The sequence below is a fragment of the Orycteropus afer genome, unplaced genomic scaffold, assembly GCF_000298275.1.
Source record: "Orycteropus afer afer isolate SDZICR_OR568_19922 unplaced genomic scaffold, OryAfe1.0 scaffold00139, whole genome shotgun sequence".
In the NCBI taxonomy this organism is placed as follows: domain Eukaryota; kingdom Metazoa; phylum Chordata; class Mammalia; order Tubulidentata; family Orycteropodidae; genus Orycteropus; species Orycteropus afer.
Genome location: NW_006921726.1, coordinates 2820311 through 2844601, shown reverse-complemented (window position 1 = coordinate 2844601; position 24291 = coordinate 2820311). Strand labels below are relative to the sequence as shown.

Here is a 24291-nt window from a genome sequence, read left to right as displayed (position 1 = left end):
CAGAATTTCAACCAGGCACAGGGAAGAGAAAAAAAAAAATGCCAAAACTAGGACCTGGTAGGGGAAGATTAAGAATAACAATAAAAAGGACAAAAGTATTAATAATATTAGTTGGTTTGAAACAGACAAATACAAGCAAACTAATCACCGGGAAAAAGAAAGCGAAAAAGAAAAAAAAAATCGGTGGAGGACTGGGTAGGGCACCCAGGCTCTGTCTGAGCACACAGACTGTGATGGACCTCCTGTGGGCCCAGAAGGTAGATGGGAGTGGGGATGGGCACACCTCCGTTCACCAAGCGGGTGTAGGGTGTAGTAACAAGAGGAATGTCGTACCTTTTCAGTCTTGCAGGCCCCGCGTGTCCTTGGGGTTGCTGGAAAGCAGAACGTGTTCTTAAGCCCCAGAAATCTGCAAGAGCACTGTCTCTTTGAATATCCAAAACAGTCAAGCAGCTTTTTAAACCTTCAAAATGGCAGTGTCCTCCAGACCAGCAAAGGTCCACAGCTCAGCCCACATTTCTCTTCACTCTCTCCGTTTGTTCCCCAGCCACCGTGCACAGTCCTGTGTGCAGTCCCTGGCTAGCTCTCTGCGAGAGCGCTGTCTCTTTAAATATCCAAAATAGTCAAGCCGCTTTTTAAACCTACAAAATGGTGGCGCCCTCCGGATCGTCAAAAGTTCACAGCTCAGCCCACCTTTCTCTTCACCTTCTCCGTTTGTTCCCCAGCCACCTGCACAGTCCTCCGTGCAGTCCCTGGCTAGCAGGGTGATTTTTAGGTTAATTCTTAGATCCTACCACCACTCGGGAATCTCCAAGCCGTCTGTCGCTGCCAGACCGCAGCTCCGTGTGTCTCCTTTTTTGGTATTTTCATGCAAATTCTTCTGCTAGTTGGCGTTTAGTCCACTTTTGTATCTTTCCCTTCAAGGCTTAGGGGTCTAAGATTATCTTCTTTGTCTGTTAATTGGTTTCCCTTTTCTTTGTTGAAGAGGGTCTGTCCAGTCCTTCTGCCTAATCCGCCATCTTGCTGGAACTTGGCCATTCTCATTTCTAAGGAGCATTCTATCTGTTCTTTGAAGACAGATTTGTTCCTTCTTCTGAAGGAAGATAGGGCATTCTACTTCCTTAGTGATAGCACCTCAGAAACCCAAGGAAGGGTAGCTATGAGTCAGATCCGACTCAATGGCAGTGAGTTCTGGCAGTCCATGGTATATTCAGTATTCTTCACCAGCACCAGAATTCAAATTTTCAATTCTTCTTCAGTCTTCGTTATTCATTGTCCAGCTTTTATATGCATATTCAAAACAAACAAACAAAAAAAATCAAACTCATTGCCGTCAAGTCAAATACAACTCATAGTGACCCCTCCTTGGGTTTCCAAGGCAGTATCACTATGGCAGTACAATGCCCAGTCTTCCTTCCAAGGAGTGGCTAGTGGGTTTGAGCCGCCAGCCTTCTGGTTAGCAGTCAAATGCCTTAGGCACTATGCCACCAGAGCTCCCCATATGCATATTGTTGTTGTTGTGTGCCGTCAAGTGGGACCCAACTCATAGTGACCCCTCCTTGGGTTGCTGAGGCAGTATCACTATGGAAGTAGATTGCCCAACCTTCCTTCCGACAAGCATGAATATTAGGCTATTGGAAATACCATAGCTTGGGTTAGGTGCACCTTAGTTTTCAAATTGACACCTTTGTTCTTTAACATTTTAAATAGACCTTTTGAAGCTTTGCCAAAGAAATACGACTTCTGATTTCTTGACTGCTGCTTCCATGGATGTCGATTGTGGATCCAAGTAAAATTAAATCCCTGACAACTTCAATTCTTTCTCCATTTATCATGATGTTGCTTACTGGTCCAGTTAAGAGAATTTTTGTTTTCTTTATGTTGAAGTGTCATCCATACTGAAGACTGCAGTCTTTGATCTTAATCAGTAAGTGCTTCAAGTCATCTTCACTTTCACCAAGCAAGGTTGTGTCATCTGCATATTGCAAGTTGTTAATGAGTCTTCCTCCAGTCCTGATGCCACGTTTTTCTTCCTATGGTCCAGATTTTTGGATTATTTGTTCAGCATGCAGAGTCAGCTATGAGTCACGTCCAACTTGATGGCAGTGAGTTTGGTTTTGGTTTGTGGTATTAATGATACTGTTTGATAATTTCCACGTTGCATTGGATCACCTTTCTTTGGAGTGGGCACAAATATGGATCTCTTCCCATCGGTTGACCAGGTTGCTTTCTTCCAAATTTCTTGGCATAAATGAGTATATTGAAAACTCTCAATGAGTGTTCTGTCAATTCCTGGAACCTTGTTTTTCACCAAGTCCTTCAATGCAGCTTGGACTTCTTCCTTCAATATAATTTGTTCTTGGTCATTTGCTACCTCCTGAAAAAGTAGAAAGGCACTCTGGTGATGCAGCAGTTAAGACATTTGGATGATAACCAGAAGGTGATGGTTCAAACCCACTAGCTGCTCTGCAGGAGGAAGATGAAGCAATCTACTTCCATAAAGATTTACAGCCTTGGAAACCCTACAGATCACTGTAAGTCAGAATTGAATTGATGGCAGTGGATTTTGCTTTGGAAATGGTTAAATGTCGGCCAGTCCTTTTTGGTACAGTGACTATGTATTCCCTCCGTTTTCTTTTGATGGTTCTTGCATAGTTTGATATTTTGCCCACAGAATCCTTTAATATTGCAACTTGAGGCTTGAATTTTTTCTTCAGTTATTTAAGTTTCAGAAGCAGCAAGCATGTTTTTCTCTTTTCGTTTTCTAATTCCAGATTTTTGCACATTTCATTATAATACTTTGTCTTCTTGAGCTGCCCTTTGCAATCTTCTGTTCACATCTTTTATTTCATCATTTCTCCCATTTACTTTAGCTACTCTCCATTGAAAAGCAATTTTCAGAATCTCTTCTGACATCCCTTTGGGCTTTACTTCCTTTCCTTGCCTAGGATATTGATCTTTATCTATTCCATTTCATTTTTGACAACTTCCAATTTTCCTAGATTCATACTTTGTACATTCCACAATCTGATACTTAATGAATGTTTGCAGCTGTCTCTTCTCATTTTGAGTCATGTTACATCAGTAAAGGTCCTGAAAGCTTTACTCCACCCACATCATTAAGGTCAACTCTACTTGGAGGAGGCAGCTCTTCCCTGGTTGTATTTTGAATACTTTTCAACGTGAGGGGCTCACCTTTTGCTTTCTTCACATATGACGGTCTTGATGTCATCCTACAACTATTTTGGTCATTGGTGTTCAGTCATCTAATCTATTATTCAGATGGTCGCCAAATTCAGATGGGATATAATCAAGGTGATATTTTGACTTACGTGGACTTGTTTTAATTTTCTTCAGTTTCAACTTGAACTTGCACATGAGCAATTGATGGTCTATTCCACAGTCAGCTCCTGGCCTTGTTCTGACTGATATTAAGCTTCTCCATCATCTCTTTCCACAGATGTAGTCGATTTGATTCCTGTGTATTCCATCTGTCAGGGTCCATATGTATAGTCACCATTTATGTTGTTGAAAAAAGGTATTTGTAATGCGTAAGTCATTGGACTTCCAAAATTCTATCATGTGGTTTCCAGTGTCATTTCTTTCACCAAGGCCATATTTTCCAACTACCAATGTTTCTTTGTCTTCAGCTTTCAATTCTGATAATCAGTAATTATCAATATATCTTGATTGCATGTTTGGTCAATTTCAGACTGCAGAAGTTCATCAAAATCTTTAATTTCCTCATCTTTGGCTTTAGTGGTTGGTGCATAAATTTGAATAATAATAATATTAACTGATCTTCCTTATGTTGTTGTTGTTGTTATGTGCCATCGAGTCAGACCCGACTCATAGTGACCCCCTCCTTGGGTTTCCGAGGCAGTATCACTACGGAAGTAGATTGTCTGTCCCATCTTCCTTCCAAGGTCTTCCTTATAGGCATATGGATATTATCCTATCACTAATAGCACTGTACTGTAGGATAGATCTTGAAATGTTCTTTTTGACATTGGATGCAGTACCATTCCTCTTCAATTTGTCATTCCCAGCATAGTAGTCCATGTGATTGTCTGATTCAAAATGGCCAATACCAGTCCATTTCCGCTCACTAAAAAAACTAAACTCACTGCTATCTAGTCAATTCCGACTGATAGAAACCCCCATTGGGTTTCCTAGGCTGTAAATCTTTATGGAAGTAGAGTGTCCCCTCTTCCTTCTGTGGAGTAGCTGGTGGGTTTGAACCACTGTCCTGGTTAGCAGCCAAATGCCTTATCCATATACCACCAAAGCTCCTTTTTCAGCTCACTAATGCTGAGGATATTGATCTTTATCTGTTCCATTTCATTTTTTACAACTTCCAATATTCCTAGATTCATACTTTGCACATTCCACAATCTGATTATTAATGAATGTTTGCAGCTGTGTCTTCTCATTTTGAGTCATGTCACATCAGTGAATGAAGGTCCTGAAAGCTTTACTCCACCCACATCATTAAGGTCAACTCTACTTGGAGGAGGCAGCTCTTCCCCAGTTGTATTTTGAATACTTTTCAACCTGAGGGACTCATCTACCAGCATTATATCAGTGTTTCACTGCTATTTGTAAGGTTTTCAGTGGCCAACTTTTTCAGAGGTAGCTGGCCCCATCCTCTTCCTAATTGGTCTTAGTCTGTAAGTTCCTCTGAAACCTGTCCACCATGAGTAACTCTGCTGGTATTTGAAATACTGATGACATAGCTTCCAGCATTAGAGCAACATGCAAGACACCACAGTAGGACAAACTGACAGACAAGTAGTAGTTTCTGCTAATAGTAACTTATCTTTTCCTGGGAAAACAGTTATGTAGTATATATTTGTATTTTCTGCTTATGTGTGTGTGTGTATGTGTTTCCTGGTTGGTTGTTTTTGTTTTATGGCAGGTGTTGAGACCTAGTCTTATCTACTGTACAGAGAGTGTGAAATCCTAGGCCTTGAAAGTCAGGCCTTTTGCTTTACCTTTCTACCAAATTATTTGGTGGATGTAAGAGAATGGTATTCACCTTCCAGAAATATTAGAATTTATATCATTAAGAAACTAAACATAGGCCAAAATATCCCACAAAGAAAACAGTCCTGACATCCCTTCATGTACTCCATTGGTTACCATTGAAATTGTCTGGGCTTTCATTCTTTTTACCTGTAGATATCATGGCTGCCTTTAGAAGAACATGAGACCTGTGAGGTTTACTGCATAAAGCCTCATGGGCAACAGGTTGTTTACTGGATACAGAGTCCCTTAGGCTGTGAACCTGAATGCTAGACTTAGAGAAAACATCAGTGAGACTACTGTCTTCCTTTCCCTCCTCTTTATCCTTGTTCTTCTTCTGTTTTCCTCGATCCTGACAGTACTGCCACTTTATATTTTCAAACTGGAACATGATAATGTTGCTCTCCGTATTGATCACCATCCTGCAACCAAAATGAAAGATTGTTCACAAAAGGAATGTGGAGGCCACCACTGTCCAGCCTCCAAAATATACATTTTAATTACTGTTTCATTCCATCCTTAGGCTAAGGGAACAGTGTCCAGTTGTGACCACATAAACAGGGCAGGGTAGGGTGTTGGAGGGTCTGAAGTGATGAAATGTGACAGTGTCACAGCAGGAGTGGTTAGCTTTGTAGATATTTTCATTATAATTACATGTGGAAAGGGCCTATTTACTCTAGTTGCATTGCTTCTCAAGTTAAAATATTTTTAAATGCATGTTAGTTCCTGGAGAGAGTGTCAATTATCTAGGGTACCCACGGCAGAAAGCTTAAGCATCTGGCACATAATAATTAGTTGTCATGGGAGCAAAATAGTGGAACAAAAACTCAAATTCTTTTTTAAAAATCCAGACTTACTGGACTGGTTGAAACTAGAGGATTCTCTGAGACTCTTACCCTGAAATACTTTCAGTCTTGGATGGAAATTAACCCTTGAGATCACCTTTTAGCTAAGTAACAGATTGGCTCACAAAATTAAAAAAAAAAATAAATCAGCCATGAGTAAGTACAGTGCTCCTTAAAAATCATCTATATGAGAACAAATAATCAATAATTACTTTAAAACAAACATTTGAAGATAAGGGGGAAGAGAAACTAGATTAATGGAAATGGAACAACCAGAATGGAAGTTTTAAAAATGTTCATGCATTATGAAAAATGTCAGTGTCAGTGTAACTAATGTCATTGAACAAATTTGTATAGAAATTGTTGAATAGGAACATAAACTGCTATGTAAATATTCACTGACAACACAATAAATATTCTTTAAAAAAAATGCCACTGAGTCCATTGTGACTTATGGTGACCCCATGTGTGTCAGATTAGAACTCTACTCCACAGGACTTTCAATGAATGATTTCTCAGAAGTAGATCACTAGGGCATCTTCCAAGGTGCCTCTGGGTGGATCTGAACCTCCAACCTGTTGACTACCATTTTGTACCACCCAAGGACTCCACCCTGCAAATAGACGTTTTGAAATGTACTGTTTTTAGCACAGCATCCAAACCCAGTGTTTCTATCACTATGACAGGGATGATGTGGAAGCCTTCCCTCCCTCACTGACCCTGCAGCCCACCCTCCTCCAGGGTCTCTGTCCTTACTCTTGGATTAGACAGAACATTTGTATTTTATATAAAACAGGATGATTTCTGTCATCCCTCACCCCTAATTTTATGCTATAGTAGAAAAAGCACTTCTAAACTTGGTCACCCAGCACAGCCTCCCACCATCCACAACATTCATTAAGCAAGCACATTTCCCTTCTGTGTCCAGATCTACTATAACTGTAAACAAGAACTTGGAATAATATGTATAGACTCCATTCTGCTCCAAAAGGCTGCAATTTTAAGACTTTTAATAGCATAATCTTTGTATGAAAGTGACTGTTATGGTTGGAAAATTTGGAATAGAGTTTGGGGAATCATTCCAATAAGAAAACTCTCTCAGACTTATTTTTACTCAAATCAAAAGGTAATCATCTTTCTTATCCTTTAGATGCTGTGAATAATAAAGTATCACAGCTGATTTATTGAGCCTTATTACCTTCTCCCCCTTAAACATAGTAAATAGTATTAACAGAGTTTCATTTAAAGGGAGGCATTATGGTTCAGGGAGATAAAACTGTTTTTCAGGAGTGTCTGTGTTAGAATTTACAAGTTAATTCTATTTGGTTATTTTCACATATATCACCATGAAACTAGCATATAACATGGACAGTGCAATATTCAGTAAGTTCAGTCATGGTATGAACTGGTTTCTGAACACACTTGCTCAGTTCCTTCCCATTGGAACCCTTGCTACTGCCAATCTCTCAGCCCAGCCCCCTTTAAGTCTCTGCATCAGAAGTGGGACACTGGAGACAGGTGATGGAAGTCTCAGGCAGCTGAATGCATGATCAAGGAGCAAGCTGGGACTGCACGTTTATAGAAAACTGCAGTCCTTGAAACAAACAATCCAAAATCAGTTGCCATTAAATCCACTGTGATTCATGGCAACCCCTATGTGTCAGAATAGAACGATGCTCCATAGTGTTTTCATTGGCTGATTTTTCAGAATCAGGCCACCAAGCCTTTCTTCCATGGTAGCTCTGCATGGATTTGAACCACCAGCCTTTTGCTTAGCAGCCAAGCACATTAACATTTGCACCACCAAAGAACACAGCAAACCATTTTGCCCCATTTTATGACCTCCCCCCCCCAAAAAAAATGTGACTTGGCCAAATACTAAGAACAAATTAAGAGTCAGAATGAACTCTGATTGTTTCCTGATTGCTGTTTTGTGCAAAGCCCAATTATTTCCCCATAAAACTATTCCTTCACTACAGCCCAGATCAAAGGGGAGCCCTGCCCACTCTTCCTACTCTCGGCAGATCCACAGCTAGTGTCCCAGAGGAGAAAAAAAAAAAAAAAAAGACACAACCAAAACAGAATTTCTCATGGTTCTGACCTCTACACCTACCACCCACCTGTTTCCCTGAATAAAGAAGGACAGCACTGGGTCACCTCTCCCGTTGGCTTTCATCACCTTCAGGCAGTTCCCGTTTAAGAAATTGTAAATGCGAATCTTGCCATCTGCACAGGCACTTATGACCCGGAGGAAGAGTAGAGACACGTGGAGCACCTCCCTGGAAGGGAACAGAGCAATAGGTAATACCTGTCTTCTGGTAAGCTGCCTGTGTTTGTTTGTAGTTTGGGGTATGTTGTATGTGGCTGGTAGGCAGTATTGGCAACTGAAGTGATGTTTCCCATCATGTGATAATCCTGGATATAAACCATCAGCCTTCAAGATATGGCATGCTAACTCTTCCCATTCCACAGTTATTCTTCTTGGTCATGGTGCCACAAGAAGCAAAGCAAAAAGGCTTTTGTCAGATTGTTTTACTGTCTGAGATATGTATCATCATGATTTTACTTTTGTCATTTGAATCCTGGTTGTTTACTTCTACAAAAGTCATTATAAGAATTATTTAATGCTTCTTTTCCTTTTTAGAAGAGTAATATTATGTAAAGCAGAAATAAAACCAGAGGGAAAATGGTTGCTATTGTATCAAGCAAACACCTGGTATTCAAACATTTTCTTTTTGATCTTAAATTAGCACTTTCCCATTCTTTCAGTCGAAACATCCTTAACGAAAACTGGACCCAGAAAAATTGAATGTATGAGTGTTCTTTTGTGATGACCAGAAGGAAAAGGGAGAAGATAGGAGAATAGGTAGATACCTCAAAAAAATCCTCCCTAAAACAGCTAGGTCCAAGTTGGACTCCAGATATGTAGAGTATTAAAGTCTGAGAAGTATAATTACCCTGTTGCTGGTAATAACACTGAAAAGTTGAATCTGATGCCACTGATATATTAGATCCTATATGCAAAGCAAGTCCATTGATTTTTCCCCATCTCTACTCATTCAAGTCCATCCATGGTGTAAGCTTATATGCCATCTTCTCCATAAAGCCATCTCCCCCACATGCCACCTCATAGAATATACACAGACTTCCAGTATGTTGTCAGATTATCTTGGGAACAACCCATGTCTTATTCATCATTCATCATATAATCCACAATGACTAGCTCATAGCAGTCCCTGTGTAAATACTGGTTGAAAAAGTGACTCATGTTTTCAAAGCATGGTCATTGCTATAGTGTGTAAAAAGAATGTCATCCACTCTATACCATTTCACCTCAGTCTTGGTAATATTCCAGGCCCAGACAGAGACCTTTCAAGGCTGCAACCACCATTAAAACAAACAACAAAGACTCTGGAAGGCAGGAGCCTGCTGGTCAACATGTCCAAAAAACAGTGTGGCTTGAAATCCTCCTTACATCATCCATAAATCCAAAACCAAACTCATTGCTATAGAGTCAATTCTGATTAATTGTGACCCCCATTGGTCCAAAACTGTAAATCTTTACAGAAGCAGTCTGCCTCTTCTTTCTTTTGGGGAGCAGCTGGTGAGTTTGAACCACTGACCTACTGGTTAGCAGCCAAATACCTTAACCACTACAACATGATCCATAAGTAAATGCATAAATCATACTAGCCTGAAAAATGTGTGTAAGAAAGTCCAGCAAAGTCTTACTATTTTTCAAGATGGAAATTTAATAGCTTTGTGGTTCCCCAAGCACATCTTATCTGCCTGTCAGATAATCCAACACTGGGATAAATGCCCTGTGGTAGGAGAAGTTTGCCTCTTTTTGTACTTCTTTTGATCTGCCTGAGTTGGGCTTATATTTCTCGTAGGTTCCTGTGACATTTGGTGGTATAGTTTATATTATTATAGTTTAATGATTAAAAGCACAGGCTTTGGGATCAGAAAAATCCAGGATCAAAACTAGATTCTACCAATTACTGACCTTATAACCTTGCAATATTGAGAGATTCTATGGGAAAAATATTGAATGATGCAGGAAACATCAAGAGAAGATGGCAGGAATACACAGAGTCACTGTACCAAAAAGAACTGATCGACCTTCATCCATTTCAGGAAGTGGCATAAGATCTAGAACCAGTGGTAATGAAGGAAGAAGTCAAAGCCGCAATGAAAGAACTGGCAAAGAACAAGGCTCCGGGAATTGATGGCATACCGATTGAGATATTTCAACAAACAGATGCCCCATTGGAGGCACTCACTCAGTTATGCTAAGAGATTTGGAAGACAGCTACCTGGCCAACTGACTGGAAGAGATCCATATTTGTGCCCATTCCAAAGAAAGGGGATCCCACAGAATGTGGAAATTATAGAACAATATCATTAATATCGCATGCAAGTAAGATCTTACTGAGGATAATTCAGAAACGTTTGCAGCAGTATATTGACAGAGAACTTCCAGAGGTTCAAGCCGGATTCAGAAGAGGATGTGGAACAAGGGATATCATAGCTGTTGTCAGATGGATCTTGGCTCAAGGCAAAGAATACCAGAAAGATGTTTACTTGTGTTTTGTGTTTTATTGATTATGCAAAGGCATTTGATTGTGTGGATCATGACAAATTATGGATAACATTGAGAAGAATGGGAATTCCTGAGCACTTGATTGTACTCATGAGGAATCTGTACCTTGACCAGGAGGCTGTCGTTCGAACAGAACAAGGGGACACTCCATGGTTTAAAATCAAGAAGGGAGTGCGTCAGGGTTGTATTCTTTCTCCACACTTATTCAATCTATATGCTGAGCAAATAATCCGAGAAGCTGGACTATATGAAGAAAAACGTGGTATCAGGATTGGGAGAAGAATCATTAACAACCTGAGATATGCAGATGATACAACTTTGCTTGCTGAAAGTGAGGATGACTTAAGGCACCTACTGATGAAGGTTGAAGAATACAGTCTGCAGTATGGATTATGTCTCAATATAAAGAAAATAAAAATCCTCACAACTGGACCAAGGAGCAGCATCACAATAAATGGAGAGATGATTGAGGTTGTCAAAGAATTTAACGTTGCTTGGTTCTACAATCAATGCCAACAGAAGCAGCAGTCAGGACATTAGATGACGTGTAGCACTGGGAAAGTCAACTGCGAAGGAACTGTTTCAAGTGCTGAGGAGCAAGGATATCTCCTTGAGGACTAAGGTGCACCTGACACAAGCCATGATATTTCCAATCGTCTGGTATGCATGTGAGAGCTGGACAATGAATAAGGAAGACCGAAGAAGAGTTGATACTTTTGAGTTGTGGTGCTGACGAAGAATGCTGAAAGTACCATGGACTGCTAAAAGAACTAACAGATCTGTCCTGGAGGAAGGGCAGCCAGAATGCTCCTTGGAAGCAAGAATGGCCAGACTTCATCTCACCTATTTTAGTCATGTTGTAAGAAGGGACCATTCCCTGGAGAAGGATGTCATGCTTGGTAGGGTGGAGGGTTGACGAAAGAGGGGGAGGCCTTCAATGAGATGGATTGACACGGTGGCTGTGATGATGGGCTCAAGTATAGCAGGGATTGTGGGGCTGGCGCGGGATCGGGCAGTGTTTCGTTCTGCTGTGCATGGGGTCGCTATGAGTCGGAAACGACTTGACGGCACTTAACAACAACAACAACAAACCTTGACTAAGAAACTTAACCTCTCAATCCTCAGTTCCTCCTCTGTAGATAGTAATTTCTGCCTCACATGGTTGCTATAGGCATTAAATTGATGAAAGTATATTTTAAAAATTATCCCAGTACTTTTTACAGTGGTGATTATTATGTTCTTGGCATAGCTCAGTCTCCTTTCAGGCTTTATCTCTGTCTTAGAAATAAATCATTTGTCTCCTTCTGTGTTTCTTCTTCATCCAAAGGCATGCAGAAAGTGACATCAGTGAAAATGGCTGAGTAAGGAACTCCAAAATTCTGCCTCTCCATAAAAAGCAAGAAAAAACCTTGCAAAAACTGTCAGAATCAACTTTTTTTGGACTCTGGAAATTAACCAGACAAATGCTTGCAGTGACCCAGAAAGTACTTATTTAGTAAAAATGGCTGAATCTCAGTAATGACAGGTTTGTGGGAATTTTTTGTTTTGTATTGTTTTTTTTATTACTCATAAGAGAAAATTTTCATAGTTTTATTCTAAGTGTGATGAAAATCTACACAAAGTATGATTAAAATCCACTATTGAAAATTCACTGAAAAATCCATAAGCAGAAAAATACACAGCCCAAAATCAAGACAGATGTTAGATACTAAGGGCATGCAGGGGCTTCAAAAGGCACCCAATCAACCCTTACCCTCAGCTACTGCCTCACACTCCCCCTTTATTTATTTATTTTTATTTTATTTTAAAAGCTTGTTTTACACTCAACATTACATGTACATTTAGTTTCACTCCCTATTTACCGTGTCCAACCCTAACCCAGTCTCCTCCCCTCCCTACTTTGTAACCCTTCCCCTGTCATCAAAGTTTGGAAGTTTTCAGTCATTATTAATTACACTCTTTGACAAACATTAATCCATATATCCCCCTCATATTTATTATGCACTCGTGTTTGTCCCGTATTTCCTCAACCTGAATGTTGGTCCTCTGGTGCCCCGTGGTCCACTGCTCTAAGGAATATATTACCATAGAGTATGTAGGTGCGTCATCGTGGGTTGAGTGGTCTGCCTGTACATCTTGTTAACTATTGGGCTGAGAGCCAGCCCCTGGGGGTGAGTTTTATTCCAGGCACAGAGTGTATTCCAGTGCCATAGTATTGGGGGTCTCATCAGGCTTCCTTTTTAACTGACCCTAGTCTCATTCTTTGCTCTTGCCCACATCCCTGATACTGAAAGGAACACAACAAAGAAATATTTTATCTTTCTGGTGGGTTCCTGGTAGTCTGGCTCAAAAGGTTTGTCTTTATTTCTTTGTCTGAGTAGGAACTCATCTAGTGTTAAAACTGCTACCTAGAAGTCATTTGCTGAAAACATTTACAGGCAAATGCTTTAGTCACTGCTGCCTAAGGCAAAAGATTGGGGCAGAATAATACACTAACCAAAAAGCTTTGGAGGGAAAACTGGGAAATCAAGGATCCATAAAGTTTTTAAAAGCTGAGACATATTCTTTGGACTCTAAATGGTCACATGCCTGTGCAGGACTGTGTATACACTTAGAAGAGACCATAAAGGCCCTAAATTCCCAGCCCTGGCTTAAGGCTTTGTGCAAACAGCAAGTAAAGGCCAGGGCAGATTTGTAAACTATCTAATTGAGTGTTGAAAGCTTGCCTCAAAATGCACACAGAGCCCAAAAGCAAAGATTGAGGAGATATTTTCATGCCAGGTATTCAAGAAAATCTCTGTCTAGTCATTAGCTCACAACCAAGCGAACAGAACAGTGACTTGACAGAATTCATTCAGAAAAGTCACTAAACAAACAAGCAACAAAATCTATGCCAAACAGCAGAAACAAAAAATATAATATTCAGAATGTCCAAGTTTCAACAAAAAATAATGAGGCATATAAAGAAACTAGAAAATATGGCCCATACACAAGGAAATAAAGAATCAGTAGAAATGGTCCCTGAAGAAGTCCATGGATTGAGCTTCTAAACAAAGACTTTAAATCAAGTAGTATAAATATTTTCAAAGAGCTAAAGGAAATCTTGTCCACAAAACTAAAGTATGAGAAAAATATTCACCAAATAGAGAGTATTAATATCAATAGTTAGATAAAGTTAGAAATTATAAAAGAATCCAAATAAAAATTTGGGAGTTTAAAAGTGTTATATCTGAAATAAAATCTCACAATAGGACCTCAACATCAAATTTTAAAAAGGCAGAAGATTCAGTGAACTTGAAGAGAGTTCAATTGAGATTATCCAGTTCGAGGAACAGAAAGAAACATAATGAAGAAAATTGAATGGAGCCTTAGAGAACTGTGGGATTCCTTACAATGGGTGTCCCAGAAGGACAGGAGAAAAAGGGGACAGAATATTTGAAGAAATAATGACTGAAAACTTCCAAACTTTGATGACAAACATTAATCCATATATCCAAGAAGTTCAAAAAACTACTGAAAGTAGGATAAACTCAAAGTAATTCACATATAGATACATCATAATCAAACTGTCACAAGCCAAGGGAAAAGAGAAAATTTTTAAAGCAGTAAGAGAGAAGCAGCTCATCACATACAAATGACCCTCAATAAGATTAATAGCTAATTTCTCATCAGAAACCATGTAGGACAAAGGAAGTGGGATGACACATTCAAAGAGTGAAAGAAAAAAACTGTCAACTAAAAATTCTATAATGGGCAAAATTACGTTTTAAAAAATGAAGGAGAAATTAAGACACTTCCAGAAAAATGAAAATTAAGAAAATTCATCACTAGCAGATCTGAATGCCACACGGTGTCCTCCAGACTGAAATGAGAGGATGCTGTTATTGTTATTAGGTATCATCAAGTTGACTCCACCTCATAACAACCCTATGTAGAACAGAATGAAACACTGCCTGGTCATGTGCCTTGCTCACAATTCTTGATATACCTGAGCCCATCATTTCAGCCATTTTGTCAATCCAACTCATTGAGGGTCTTCCCCTTTTTTCTGACCCTCTACTTTTGTTGTTGTTATTAGGTTGGACAAATCAAATGGACAAAAGTAAACCCTGTAATCATACCAGAACAGTAACTAAAAAAAAAAAAGGGGGGGGGGGGGAAAAAAAAAAAAAAAACCCTGAAGCATCTGGGGAGAGGGCAATAGATTAAAAAAAGGTAGAGAAAGAGAATAATGAAGAAAAACATGGGAAAAATGCAAAAAGGAGTAGAAAGGATGGGGTTAATCACAGTAAAGAAAAATGAAAAATTGCAACCAGGAACAGAGAAAATAAAAAACCTGAAAACTAGAACCTGGGAAGGGAAGAATAAAGAATTATAGTGAAAAGGACAAAAGTAGTAATAATAATAGTAGTTTTAAAACAGACAAAAACAAACAAACTAAGAAACAGTAAAAAGAGAAAAAAAAAAACATGGTGGTAGGCCGGGGCTGGGCACCCAGGCTCTCTCTGAGCACACAGACTAGAGTGGAGTTCCTGTGGGCCCAGAAGGTGGGTGAGACTGAGAGATGGCCACACCTCCATTCACCAAGAGCGTGTGGGGTATAAGAGTAACAAGGGGAATGTTGCACCTTTCCAGTCACCCAGATCCGGAATGTCCTTGGGGTTCCTGGCAAGTGGAGCCTGTTCTTAAGTCCCTGGAAACTGGGAGAACACTGTTGCTTTCATATCCAAAACGGTCAAACTGCTTATAAACATTCAAAATGGCTGCGCCCTCCAGACAGACAAAAGTCCACAGCTCAGCCTGCTGTCCTCTTCATTGCTTTCCCTTTTATTCCCCAGCCACCCAAGCAGTCCTCTGTGCAGTCCCTGGCTAGCAGGCCCAATTTTTGGGTTAATTCTTAAGTCTGACCACCACTCGGCAATATCCAAGTTGTGTGTGCCATCAGGATCACTACCAGACCACAGCTCTGTATGTCTCCTTTTTCGGTATTTTCATGCAAATTCTTCTGCTAGTTGGAGTTTTGTACACTTCTATATCTTTCCCTTCAAGGCTCAGAGGTGCAGTATTATCTTCTGTATCTGTGTTAATTCATTTCCCTTTTCTTTGTTGAAGAGGGCCTGTGCAGTCTTTCTACCTATTCTGCCATCTTACCAGAACTCCTTTGTCTATTTTATTATTTATTTTATTTTTTCCCTTCCTCTTTTTCCTTCGTTTTTATAATCCCATAGAATGGGTGCCCTGCCTCCCACCACCTCCACATTCAACAGTGCCTACTCCTGTGCTTTTGTTAGTGTGTGCCCCCAAAGACCAAGCACTGAGTTCCCACAATAGCTACGTTTGACAATTAGTGCTTGCAACAGTACTATGCTGTTTTTCCCCTTTTTTTGTTTCCCTTCTTTTCTTTCTCCTTACCTCTTCCATCTTCCCTCTACTCTTTGTTTTTCCTTTTCTTCTCCTCTTTTTTTCATCACATTCCCCCTTTATTTTCTTTTTCTTACTCAGCAGTCGGGAGCCAGTGACTTACTCAGCATACCCACTACACCTGCCACCCACCACGTGGGTGAGTTCCACTGCTCAAGCACCACTGGATCAATGACACACAGTGTCATTATACAACAGCCAAATAAACCGTTAGCTTCTCTACCTGACTAGAGATCAGAGACTCGTGCCTACAATCCCACCCCCTTCCAAGTCCACCTGGAGACAGGTGGTGAGCACCCCAGTGCTTCCAAACTAGTGACCAGAATAGCACACCTGCCCTATTGCTCAGATATATTAAAACAACAACAACAATAACAAAAAAATCAGGGAGATACAAACCAAGATACAATCAACAAGTAAGTACAATAATACCACAATGTCATGGAGACTACAGAAAACTTCAAATCACAGATCAAAAGAGAATAAGATGTCCCAAGCAAGTCACCAAAATATAGTGTCAGAAAATCTTCCAGAGGAAGAAATTCTGTTGGAACTACCTGATAAGGAAATCAGAAGAATTATCCTTAAGTTCCTACAACAGAGTAAGAGAAAAATCAAGGAAAGTATACAAAAAATTAAGGAAACACAAAGAAAACGCTAGAAGAATTCAGTAAAACAATATAAGAACAAATTGTCAAAATAATTGGAAAATTAGAAACCATACAAAAACCAAATCCATTCCCACTGAGTCAATTCCAACTCATAGCAATGCTATAGGACAAAGCTCCATAGGGTTTTCAAAGCTGTAAATCTTTACAGAAGCAGTCTGCCTCTTCTTTCTCCCATGGAGCAGCTTGTAGATTCAGAGCACCAACTTTCTGGTTGGCAGCCAAGTTCTTTAACCATTGCACCACAATAGCTCCTTTGTACAAGGACAGCAAATAGAAATCCAGAAGATAATTACTAATATTTTAGAAATAGATAATGCATTGGAAGGGCAAAGGAGTAGAATTGAATCAATGGAAGAGAGAACTAGCAAAATTGAAGACAAATCTCAATACTAATCTGTTAGGGGAACAATTGGGGGAAAAAATGAAGGCTAAGAATTATGTGAGGTACCATTAAGAAGAATAAAAAATGTGTGATTGGCATTCCAGAACCAACAAAAGCAAAGCAAACTCACGGCCATCAGGTTGATTCTGACTCATAGTGACCTCCTTTGGGTTTCTGAGATGGTAAAACTTTATAGAAGTAGATTGCTCAGTCTTCCTTTCATGGAGTGGCTGGTGGGTTTGAACCACCAAGCTTCTTGTTAGCACTCAAATGCCTTAGGCACTATGCCACCAGAGCTCTCTGCACTCCAGAACAAGAAGAGGGGAAAAAAGCACATGAAAATTTCAAGATCTGTTGGAAGAAAATTTCCCTAATATTATGAAAGATGAGAAGATATGAATTCAACAAGCTCAATGAACCTCAAAACTGCAAAAGAAAATCACTAAGACATATCATAATAAACTTTCCAAAACTAAAGACAAAGAACTAATCCTGAAAGTAGATCAAGAAAAAGGAAAAGTTACCTACAAAGGAGAACCAATAAGACTTAAGCTCTAATTTCTCAATAGAAACCATGCAGGAAAGAAGGCAATGGGAAGACATATATAAAACTTTGAAAGGAAAAAAAAAATGCCAACTAAAAATTATATATCCAGCAAAATTATCCCTCAAATATGATGGTGAATTCAGGACATTTCCAGATAAACAGAAATTAAGGGAATTTTTAAAAACCAGACGAACCTTGTAAGAAAGGCTAACAGGAGTCCTTCAGACAGAGAACCAACAATAGCAGACCACAACCTGAGATTAAGATACACAACAACAACACCCAGTATTCAACCCAGATATAGTAATATATGACCCTAGATTTCTTTATATCCTTTTACTAAACTTTTACTTTTTACTAAAACTTTTTACTAAACATTGAGTAAGAGGGTAAACTAAAAGTGTAGTAAGATACTTTAGTAAAAGTATTACTAAAGAACTATCTCATGATAAAGATGCTCTGGGAAATCTACTTACTTGTTTTATCAATTAGAGTATCATTTAGTTTCCTGGAATTTTTTTTATAATGAACTAGGGAAGGAAGAGGAGCTCTGGTAGCATAGTGCCTAAGGCACTTGACTGCTAACCAGAAGGCTGGTGGTTCAACCCACCAGCCACTCCTCGGAAGGAAGGTTGGGCAATCCTACTTCCGTAGTAATACTGCCTCGGAAACCCAAGGAGGGGTTGCTATGAGTCGGGGCCAACTCGATGGCAAACAACAACAACAAGGGAAGGAAGAATTATTTATGAAGTACAGGAATGGCATAGAGCAGCTGGAAAATCCTGACCATGGTAGGCAGCATTAATTGAACACAATACCCTTTCCAAATAATCCCAAGTATGACCTCAAAATACTTCCTACTTGGCCTCAGTAGCTACTACCACTAAATTTGAATTGGTATGTAAAATGAAATCCATTTGCTATCCTGGAATAGACTGTAGCCCACAGACTTTCAAGTGTCTTTTTTAAGCCCTCGGTTATTTGTAAACCTTTGGCACTTGGATAATTTAAGCTTTTATGAACTCAAGCTTATCAGGATAAAGACCAGTTCCAAGAATTTTAAGTTTACTAGAATTAGCATTGTTTGGGATGCCTGTCCCAATATTTATAAGTTGGTAGGTAAAAGATACAAATTTATCACCTGTGTCAAAAGGATAAAATTTTAGTAACTTCTCAATAACAACATCTGCTGTGATTTCTCAAGAGAACAAGTGAGGGTGGTAGAGGAGATGGCTAACCAGAGAGAGTGGTGGTGAAAAACTGGGTGAACTGCTAAAGATCCCAGCCTAGGAAAAGGTGAGACCACTGAACTCAGCAGTCAAAGCCTCATCAGCACTTACTTGGGATGCTTGAAGGCCATTAGGCATCTCTCGTATTTTCCTACCATGCTCCAGGCCATGACCAGGCCATCAGCACTTCCTGACAGGAGATGCCACTGGTCAAAGCACAGGCACTTCACTGCTCCCTCATGGCCACTGAGAGTCTGCAAGAAAGAATGCCACTGGTTTCAGCCTACTCAGATTGTGACTTCTCCAAGAACCAAACCTGGAGGCTTCTTTAGATAGATCCCAAATCCACACTCCAGCAATCCATGTCTGCCACTCACTTGCTGTTTACTTGAGCTGATTGCACTTTTGCTCTAAAATCAGTGGAGTCCGTGCTCCCTTCTGACCAGGGTTCTCTCTCCAGTTAAGAAGGAATGTGATCAGGAAGAGGCCTTGCTCCTGGTGGGTCTATGACTAGGGCAGGCCCCATCTTCCTGGAGCATCAGGATCAGAAACTAGCATCCTCTGCTGCAAACAAGGCATAGAGTAAGCTGTTCTTCCCCAAGCCCTTGTCAGAACCTGAGAGAGCACTGGGGGTCCCTGTAACTGCCACTGCTGTTTAGACCACAGTGAGAACAAGACTTTGGGAAACATCCAGAAGCCAGGCCAGCAGCTTCTCACTGAGAGTCTGTGTTCCTGGTACAAATGATACCTCAATAACACCCACAAGGACTAGGGAGTTCAGATCCAGCAAGCCTGTGTTTTGGTCGTTTTTCTTTTTGGTTATGTGTGTGTGTGAACATTGAAATCACTTTCAAGGCAGTTTATGTTCTCTTCTCATCAGAGAGTAAGGAGAGAAAAATCACAGCTTTGTTCATCCCCTTGCCCCATTCCAGCACCAGGGCAGAATACTCTGGAAGAGTATAAGAGTACTGCTCTTACAAAGGTCCTGGGGTGCATATATTGTGCCCAGGAAGACATCAGCCTTGCCCTACCATCCCTGTGACAACATGGGTCACGATGTGGATGGGGGATCCCTTGACCCTCCACAACCCAGACCACCCTACTTTGGCCATCTTCCACTTCAGTTTTCACATCTGTCCCTCTGATTACTGTAACACAGTCACTCTAGGATGGCTTGGGGAGTCCCATTGGGAAGACCACCAGTCCCCTGCAGCCTTGCCCTCTCACCTTTACCAGCTGGGCTGTGGCAATATGCCACACCTTGACCATCCCTCGCTCACAGCTGCTCACGATGTAGGTGTCACTGATCCTGGTGGCCAATATGGGGTCTTTGTGCTTAAACGTCCTCAGGCATTTCCCTGTATCTATATCCCACACTGAAGGGGAGAGAGGGGGAAGGGGAAGGGAGGGAGTGAAGGATGGGAAAGAGTACAATTGAGTCAGCGTCCAACCCCAGAAGCAAAGATAAGCAGAGCCCATCAAGTCAGGGTGTAGAAGGCCTCCTCCTGGCCAGGCTCCATCAATAGCTCCATCCACCTGCAGCACAGAGCTCCTGACCAGAGGCCCTCAGGAGCCGGCAATGCATTAGAACTGGCTCTAACTCTGGAACTCAGCATTGGGTCCAGATGCTAACCCAATAAGCTGTCTCCAATAAGCCTCTTCCTCAACCCTGAGTGGTCCAAACAGTTAAGTACTCAGCTTCTAACTGAAAGGTTGCAGGTTCAAGTTCTCCCAGAGGCACCTTAGAAAAAAGGCCTGGTGATCCACTTCCAAAAAATCAACCACTGAAAACCCTATGGAGCACAGTTCTGCTCTGATACATATGGGGTTGCCATGAGTAAGAGTTGACTCCATGCCAACTCACTGGTTTAAAGTCATCTTTCTTCCCCATGCTGTTCTCCTGACCCAGACCTTCTATCCACAAAATAAAAAGGAAAGATCTAGAGTTTTAAATGTTTCTGATTCTGACTTATAGATTTTTATTATTTGAAAAATTATCATGGACAGGGGTGAACTTAATGCTGTTTCTACATAGACTACGTTAGAGCAACTGTCTAGTATACTGCAAGTGCTAGGAGGATACAAGAGTGGGCAGGCAGGTGTGATAACAGAAGAAAGAAGGTGAGAGTAGGCACAATATATGCAAGGATAAGTATACTAGTGTTTGCTTGATCAGCCTCCAAACTACCTTCTTTCTCAGGCACAGAATGAATAGGCCTAACACAAAATAATAACAATACTAATAATAACACAAGGAGTTCTGGTTGTGTAGTGGTTAAAGCATTGGGCTGCTAACCAAAAAGTCAGCAGTTCAAACCCACCAGCTGTTGCACAGGAAAAGATGAGATAGTCTGCTTCCATAAGTACTTACAGCCTTGGAAATCCTATGAAGCAGTTCTACTCTGTCCTATAGAATTAATTTTTGTGTATGGTGTGAGGTATGGATTTTGTTTCATTTTTCTCCAGATGGATATCCAGTTTTGCCAGCACCATTTGTTAAAGAGACTATCTCTTCCCCACTGAATAGATTTTGGCCCTTTGTCAAAGATAAGCTGATCATAGGTCAAAGGATTGATTTCTAGGTTCTCAGTTCTCTTCCACTGGTCTATGTGTCTGTCATTGTACCAAACCAGGCTATTTTGACTACTTGGCTGTATAGTAGGTTTTGATATTGGGGAGTGTGAAATCTTCACTTTGTTCTTCTTCTTCAGTAGTGCTTTGCTTATCTGAGTGCTCTTTCCTTTCCGTATAAAATTAGAACTGGTTTTTCCATATCCTTAAAGAATGTTGATGGAATCTGGATTGGGATTGCATTGAATGTGCATATTCCTTTGGTAGAATTGATATTTTCACAATGTTCAATCTTCCTATCCATGAGCATAGTGTGTTCTTCCATTTATGCAGATATCTTACAGTTTTTTGAAGTAGTGTTTTGTAGTTTTATCTGTCTAGGTTTTTTTATGTCCTTGGTGAGATTTATTCTCAAACATTTTATCTTTCTAGTAGCTAGTGTAAATGGTCCACTACTCTTCTGTCAGTTTGTTGTACTGTGGTGGCTTGCGTGTTGCTGTGAGGCTTGAGGCTATACCACCAGTTTATCAAATACTGGGAAGGTCTCCCATGGTGGATGTGGCTCAGTGGAGCTTCCAGACTAAGACAGACTCAGAATAAGGAAGGGGCCATCCACTTCTCAAAGAATTGACCAACGAAAACCTTGTGAACAGCAGTGAAACACTGTCTGATGTATTACTATAAAACTTTATGAATAGCCTTGAAACATTGTTGGATACAGTGCTGGAAGATGAGCCCCTCAAGTCAGAAGGCATTCAAAATATGACTGGGGAAGGGCTGCCTCCACAGAGTAGAGCCAACCTTAATGATGTTGATGAAGTAAAGCTTTTGGAATCTCCATTTGGTGGTGTGGTACAAATTGAAATGAAGAAACAGCTGCAAACATTCATTAATAATCAGAACATAGAATGTACGATGTATGAATCTAAGAAAACTGGAAGTTGTCAAAAATGAAATGGAATGCATAAAAATCAATATGCTAGGCATTAGTGAGCTGAAATGGAATCATTTTGGCCATTTTGAATCAGACAACCATATGATGTACTATGCTGAGAATGACAAATGAAGATGAATGGCATGACATTCATTGTCATGAAGAATGTTTCAAGATCTATCCATAAGTGATAGGATAATATCCATATGCTTGCAAGAAAGACTAGTTATTACTATTATTCAAATTTACACATACAAGGAAATTGAAGATTTTTATAAACTTCTGCAGTCTGAAATTGACCAAACATGCAATCAAAATGTATTGATTATCACTGGTGATTGGAATGCAAAAGTTGGAAGCAATGAAGTATCACTGGTGGTTAGAAAATACAGCTTTGGTGAAAGAAATAATGCTGGAGATTGCATGATAGAATTTTGCAAGACCAATGACTTATTCACTGCAAATGCCTTTTTTTTTTCAACAACATAAATGGTGACTATACATGTAGACTTCACCAGGTGGGGTACAAAGGAATCAGATTAACTACATCTGTGGAAAGAGGCAATGGAGAAGCTCAATATCTTCAGCCAAAACCACGCCAGGATCTGATTGTGGAAGAGACCATCAACTGCTCATATGCAACTTCAAGTTGAAGTTGAAGACAATTAAAGAAGTCCACAAGAGCCAAAATATGACCTGGATTATATCCCTCCTGAATTTAGAGACCATCTAAATAATAGATTTGATGCATTGAACACCAACGACTGAGAACCAGAGGAATTGTGGAATGACATCAAGAGCATCATCCATGAAGAAAGCAAAATGTCATTAAAAAGACAGGAAAGGAAGAAAAGGCCAAAATGGATATCAGAAAAGACTCTAAAACTTGCCTTTGAATGGAGAGTAACTAAAGCAAATGAAAGAATCAACAAGATAAAAGAGCTGAACAGAAGATTTCAAAGAGCAGCTTGAGAAGACAAAGTCAATTATTATAATGAAATTTGCAAATATTTGGAGGTAGAAAACCAATGGGGAAGAACATGCTCAGCATTTCTCAAGGTGAAAGAACTGAAGAAAATATTCAAGCCTCGAGTTGCAATATTGAAAGATTCTATGGGCAAAATATTGAATGATGCAGGAAACATCAAAAGATGGAAAGAATACACAGATTCACTGTACTGAAAAGAATTGGTCAATGTTAATCCATTTCAGGGAATGGTATATGATCAAGAACCAATGGTATTGAAGGAAGAAATCAAAGCTGCACTGAAGGAATTGGTGAAGAACAAGGCTCCAGGAATTGACGGAATACACACTGAGATGTTTCAACAAACGGATGCCCCGCTGGAGGCACTCACTCAGCTATACCAAGAGATTTGGCAGACAGCTACCTGGCCAACTGACTGGAAGAGATCCATATTTGTACCCATTCCAAAGAAAGGTCATCCCTTTACAGAATGTGGAAATTATCGAGCAATATCTTTAATATTGCATGCAAGTAAAATCTTACTGAAGATAATTCAAAATGGTTGCAGCAGTATATTGACAGAGAACTTCCAGAAATGCAAGCCAGCCTCACAATCCTTGCTACACCTGATCCCATCATCGCAGCCATTGTGTCAATCCATCTTGTTGAGGGTCTTCACCTTTTTCATCAACCCTCCACTTTACCAAGGATGATATCCTTCTCCAGGGAATGGTCCCTTCTGACAACATGACCAAGGTAGGTAAGATGAAGTCTGGCTGGTCTCGTTTCCAAGGAGCATTCTGGCTACACTTCTTCCAGGACAGATTTGTTGGTGCTTTTGGAAGTTCTTTCAGTATTCTTCTCCAACACCACAACTCAAAAGCATCAACTCTCCTTTGGTCTTCCTTATTCACTGTCCAACTTTCACATGCATATGAGGCAATTGAAAATACCATGGCTTGGGTTGGGCGCACCTTAGTCTTCAAAGACACATCTTTGCTCTTCAGCATTTCAAAGAGGTCTTTTGCAGCAGATTTGCCTAATGCAATATGTCATCTGTTGTCTTCACTGCTCCTTATATTGATGTTGATTGTGGAAC

The 24291-nt window shown here is 40.2% G+C and overlaps 1 protein-coding gene across 1 annotated transcript in view; it reads right to left on the bottom strand.

Annotated features, from left to right (window-relative positions):
- The window catches only part of CDRT1 (CMT1A duplicated region transcript 1), a 95538-nt gene that overhangs the window by 8194 nt on the left and 63053 nt on the right, over positions 1-24291 (bottom strand). Inside the window, exons 10-13 of the mRNA XM_007945584.1 lie at positions 19948-20096; positions 18832-18974; positions 7988-8146; positions 5173-5444 (exon numbers count right to left, since the gene is read on the bottom strand). Coding sequence (XP_007943775.1) covers positions 5173-5444; positions 7988-8146; positions 18832-18974; positions 19948-20096 — 723 coding nt within the window. The remainder of the gene's footprint in view (positions 1-5172; positions 5445-7987; positions 8147-18831; positions 18975-19947; positions 20097-24291) is intronic.